Genomic DNA, 5,266 nt, shown 5'->3' with positions numbered 1-5,266 from the left:
CTGTCCTTTCAGATATAACAAAGCCACGTATAACAAGGTTGTTGACTGGTATCATAAATGTTTTGCTTAGCTATTATTTTCTTTTTAATCAAGGTTGGTTTCATTATGATATTGCTTAGTGAGTTGTTTTTATATGTTGTATGTGGTAAATTATAGTTGATAATTACTTGCATTTTTTTTACATGTATAGGAATGATGGATAAATTTTTTACCCCAACTTCCACCCAATTAGGTGAAGTGCTTGATACCACAAATACTACCCCAAACACCACCACGAACATTACCCCAAACACCAACATAAACACAACTCTTATTGAGCTTAAGTCACCCAAAAAAGAAGGCAATGATGAACCAATCATAAGAGACGAATAGGCAGAGGGTAATGGTGAAGATACATGTTGTCCCTGGAGGATCAACAGTGGTTGGCGATAGAGATGGATAATGTGTTTGCATCTTCCATTTGGTCAATTTTTTGTGTTATTTTGTTATTGTACTTTGTATGAAGTTGTATTGTAAATTACTTTTTTCTTCTTGGTATGTTTTTTTTTTCTATCTAACTTTTATCTTAGTGTCAATAATAATGTTTTTTTCACCAGGAATCCTTTGATGAATTTTTTATTGGCATAATTTGTCAAAACTCCAATAAAAGTAAATAAATATTATCCCACTCCAAGTCTTTGCTTGAAAATCAATAGGCTTTTGGTTGGAGAGTCTCTACTGTTTTTTTTAGGAGTTTTTGAAGCTTGTATACCTATGTTGGTCAATCCGTTTTGAGAGATCTATAATTGTTCTTTGCACCCCTATTATGTGTCCAACGTGTGATGGACTATGTCCTTAATTGTTACCATTGAATGTAAATGTTAGGAAAAAAAAAAGAGGATGTTCATAATATTTTTTTAAAAAAGTTAGTGCCTTATTTAAATTTTTTGATAATAAAATGTGGATTAGAATTAGTTTTTTAGATGTGGCGTCTTTATAAATTTTTTAAAATTAAGAGTTCTTAGTTATTTATTTATTTTGTTTTTAAAATATATACCCTCTAGCTGCTCTCCCCACTCTCGATCTCTCCGTCGCCGTCGCCGTACTGTCTCTGTCTCCGTCGTTGCACCGTCTCTCCATCTTCGTCCGCCGTTCGTTAATCGTCTATCCGCTTGTTGCTCGTCCATCCGGCCACTTAGATCCAGGTTTATGTTGTTTGCTTTAATCATTCTTCTTCATTGCCTATTTCTTGTTCGCTCTGTTGATTCTTGTAAATATGCATAAACTATTAAGAAAATTAATCATATGCAAGTTTAGGATTAGCTAGGTAGAGCTTGATTGGTAGGAGGCATCCGTACCAAGTTTGGATGCCCATTTATGGGAGAGAAGTAAGGAACAAAAAATCTGCATATTATTTGAATTTTTTGTTTTTTTAGTGTTTTTTATTGCTATTGATAATTGTCTTTGGTTTGATTGGTTGAATTTTTTTTAGTGAACATTTCTGAATAAATCTTACCAAGCTAACTGCTAAAGCTAGTATTTGGTCTTAATACTCTAATGCTAATCCATGAAATTTTTTTATCATAATTCCTATGTATAATGCTAATTTTGTTATTGGATATAGTTATATGGTCATTGCAAGAAATAGATTCAGGAAAAAAAAGAAAATGATAAATAGGTTGTGACATCAAATTTAAGTAGGCAAAAATTCAAGTGGCTGTGCTTGTATACTGTTCGATAAAATGTCTAACCGGATTTATTATCCTAAAGAAAGCTCCAAATCTTAGGCTTTTTTGAAAGAAAATTATTTGATTTTGGTATATGTTGTTATTTTTTTTCTTTTCTTTCAAGGTTAAGCGTTCTCATTTTTGTGAGAATTAAGGATTATTTTGTAGCTAATGTTATTGAATCTAATTGCACTTCAAGTTGACATTTCAAAACACCCTTGACAGTTTCCACTTGCCACTGCATGTTTGGCCGCTTTCCCTTGCCATCGCCTGCCACCACACTCCAGGGTGGGTTTATTTATTTATTTTTTCCTTGATAAAGGATCATCCATACCCACTTCCCCCCTTTTTTTATTTGTCCAATTAATACATTTTCAAATTTTTTTGGCCTTTTTATTATAACTTTATAGTATATCAGCTTTGGGAATTCAATCCAGTAATTGTCAGTAAATAGCTGAATGGCTCTAATACAGGAACAGTCTTAGTTGAATTTTTATGTTTGCTTTATTTATTTATTTGCTTTCACTTTACTCAAACCAAAAACTCCATCTAAATGAGAAAACTATTTGTGAATAGCTTTTGGTTTGTCTATAGTTAAATTAAAGTTGTAGTTTGCTTACCTAGTTTGGGCTCCAATTTTTTATTTTTCCTATTGATTTGGGCCTTAATGTTTGTGTTTATTTTCTTTTTTCTCATTTAATAGGTTTGGAAGATTAATGGTCATTGCTTCACATCTGACTGTTTCTAAGGCTTTGTAAGATTATTAATCTTTTTCCATGTTTCATATATTCTATTTCATATTTTTTGTCTTAAAAAATGTATATTTATGTGCATAAGTTCTCAGATATGGTAGTGAATCCTAAAAAAATGGAGGGATGGAGAAAATAGCACATAGAATTCAGAAAAGTGAAATGATTTATTGTTCTTTACACACTTTGAATCATCAAACAAAAATGAGCCCTTAAATTTATAGGCCATGTTTATTCCCCTTTCTTAAATGCCCAATTACAACTGTTATCGAAAGTTTTTGCTCTGGATGGATACTATAATTTAATGTTTCTATTGTGTAGGAATTTTGGTACAATAGCAGACTAGCAGTATAAAGGCCTTGGCATATTTGCATCTACAGTTAGTATCCCTTTGCATAAAGAGTTTTATTAGATATATTTGAGTGTCAAGTAAACAGAAATCCAACTCAAGTAGCAAAATTGATTTTTTTTTTTTTAAATCATTAATTGGATAAATCAAATAGGTGTGCCAGTTTTATATGTGTGTCTTTGTTTTCTCATACCCAATTTGCTCTTGGTGAGTTCCACAATTTGAGTGCTTTTGTTGTGTAGGAATTTTGGGACAGTAGCTGTAACAAGGTCATTGAATATACAATTGAAGTATCCTTCAAAGGGCTTTATTAGGTCTATTCAAATGGCAAATATCCCTGGCTTTAAGTCAACTGGCAGCAGTGGCTCAAGAGGTGCATTGATTGTTCTAGAAGGCTTAGATCGCTGTGGAAAAACAACACAATCTAGTAGTCTACACAAGTACTTGGAAGGATTGGGGCATTCAGCTGAATTATGGCGATTCCCAGACAGAACAACAAGTGTGGGGCAAATGATATCATCCTATCTTTCCAATGAATCTCAACTTGATGATCATGCTATACATCTTCTTTTCAGTGCCAACCGTTGGGAGAAGAGGTTAGCTATGTCATTCTAAATTTTTTATATGCATTGGAATTCATTATTGCTTTATGGTTGATTTAGATAAAGAATAATTTTTTTTTTCTGTTTATTTAGCCTTTTGTATTATTTATTGGTTCTTGAAACAAAAATTGGCTGAGTTCATATCTGTAACTGGTTTAATGTGGTGATGGATGATATGTTGATTTAACAAAAGTCATGGCACTGCTCTCATCTTTCAGATTTATTCAGAGGGTAATGACAGTCCAGATGGATGGCTAGTGGTGAAATAGTAAACTATTTGTTGAATATTTGGTTTGTGAAATTAAAAAAATATATTCAGATTATAATGCTTCCTATCATTGCTGTTGTGATAAATGTTGGACTTTTCATTAAAACCATGTTGTATGACAGAAGCAAACGTGGGATTTTTGAAAAATTCCTGTTCTTTGCAGATCCTTGATGGAAAGTAAACTGAAATCTGGAACCACCATCATTGTTGACCGGTATTCTTATTCTGGGGTGGCTTTCTCTTCTGCCAAAGGACTAGATTTTGAGTGGTGTAAGGTGAAGATATGCTTAGTTGTTTTTATAAACAATTGTTTGTATTTAATTTCTAACAAACCAGATCATCTTTGTAGGCTCCAGAAAAAGGGTTATTGGCTCCAGATCTTGTAGTATATCTTGATATACCACCAGAGGTAATTAAGTTATATAATTTTCAGGCTAGTATGTAAATTCATGAATGTACCAATTTTGGTTACTGCCAATTTTGAGGTTATAACTTTTTAAGGATGAATGATACATGGTTTTGGACCATTTACACAATCTAGATACAAAGCTCCGCCTGATGTTCAATCTGCCTTATTTTAAGTTTTAAACCTCCCGGAAGATCTTTAATTGCAGTTTCTCACACGGTGAAAAGGCATCTGTATCTTTTCTTTTTTTGGTCTAAACTTTGTGCTGAACTGCAACATTACATTGTGGTTCTCAGAAAGCCGCAGAAAGAGGAGGATATGGAGGAGAGAGGTATGAACAGCTGGAGTTTCAGAAGAAAGTTAGGCAATGTTACCAGGCTCTCCATGATGCTTCTTGGAAGGTAATTTTGTGTTTCGTTTGGTGACAAGTAATAAAGCATAATGCAACTTTAAAAGTCAATGTATACCACTTCAAGGGCTAATGCAACTTTTCTTGTTAGTATAGGACTTTAATCTATATGTATGGGTGTGTGTGTTTTGTTTTTGGAGTCTCATTGTCAGGCTCTCGCTTCTGTAGATTTTCGAACTGAGACTACAAATCCAATTGAGCTTTTGCTATAATATTCAAAAACTAAAGTTGCATTTTAGGACAATATATTTTCTGGGTGATTTTGAATTGCTTTTGTTTTCCTCTCTTGTTATTAATTTATTTGTTTGTTGGCATAAATGCAGATAATAGATGCATGTGGATCAGTAAAAGATATTGAGAAGCAGCTGCAGGAGATAGTTTTAGAGAGTATTGGTACATGCCAGAAAGAGAAACCCCTAACATGTCTCTGGTCATCCTAATTTTTATTTTTGCCCTTTAATGAAATATATGTTAAGCCCGAGTTCTACCATTTTTCAAGGTTAAGAGTTGAGCAGTCTGCTTTGATTATATAAATATATATTAAAAAAAATCTTTCCTGGATGGTCTTTTCATATAACATTAGGTTTGTTAAGAGTGGAAGAAAGACTTGCAGGAACATTAATATAATTCTGAGATGAGCTTAACATCTTGTACCTAACTTGAAAACTTAAAAGGTTGAGTGGTTTTTTTTTCTAAGTTTTATATAAAAATATTGGGTATATTTAAAGAGAATTATTTATAAATTGATTATGTGATTTTTATAATTATTTTTGTTCT

At 32.6% G+C, this 5,266-nt stretch overlaps 1 protein-coding gene across 6 annotated transcripts; it reads left to right on the top strand.

The window, feature by feature from the left end:
• The first annotated feature begins 945 nt into the window (after positions 1-945).
• On the top strand, positions 946-5,043 carry LOC133797825 (thymidylate kinase-like). Of its 6 annotated transcripts, XM_062235899.1 has the most exons (9): positions 951-1,184; positions 1,932-1,994; positions 2,410-2,460; positions 2,777-2,834; positions 3,047-3,400; positions 3,838-3,949; positions 4,024-4,083; positions 4,377-4,481; positions 4,813-5,043. In XM_062235899.1, exons 5-9 carry the CDS (start codon positions 3,129-3,131, stop codon positions 4,927-4,929), a joined length of 666 nt encoding a protein of 221 aa, XP_062091883.1. In that variant the 5' UTR covers positions 951-1,184; positions 1,932-1,994; positions 2,410-2,460; positions 2,777-2,834; positions 3,047-3,128; the 3' UTR covers positions 4,930-5,043. The 6 variants fall into 6 exon arrangements, with proteins under 6 accessions (XP_062091882.1, XP_062091881.1, XP_062091883.1 ...); XM_062235898.1 differs by lacking the exon at positions 2,777-2,834 and having other exon boundaries at positions 946-1,184; XM_062235901.1 differs by lacking the exon at positions 1,932-1,994.
• The last annotated feature ends 223 nt before the right edge of the window (positions 5,044-5,266 follow it).

The sequence above is a fragment of the Humulus lupulus genome, chromosome 8 (genome assembly GCF_963169125.1).
Source record: "Humulus lupulus chromosome 8, drHumLupu1.1, whole genome shotgun sequence".
NCBI classification, from domain to species: Eukaryota; Viridiplantae; Streptophyta; class Magnoliopsida; order Rosales; family Cannabaceae; genus Humulus; species Humulus lupulus.
The sequence above is the reverse complement of the archived record's forward strand: the minus strand, read 5'-3'. Positions and strand labels throughout refer to the sequence as shown.

Bases quoted from the DNA above. Each gene is read 5' to 3' on its own strand.
- LOC133797825 (XM_062235898.1), top strand. From the start codon at position 2,423: ATGGTCATTGCTTCACATCTGACTGTTTCTAAGGCTTT. The intron at 3,401-3,837 runs GTTAGCTATGTC...TGTTCTTTGCAG, and splicing joins GCCAACCGTTGGGAGAAGAG to ATCCTTGATGGAAAGTAAAC. The intron at 3,950-4,023 runs GTGAAGATATGC...TCATCTTTGTAG, and splicing joins TAGATTTTGAGTGGTGTAAG to GCTCCAGAAAAAGGGTTATT.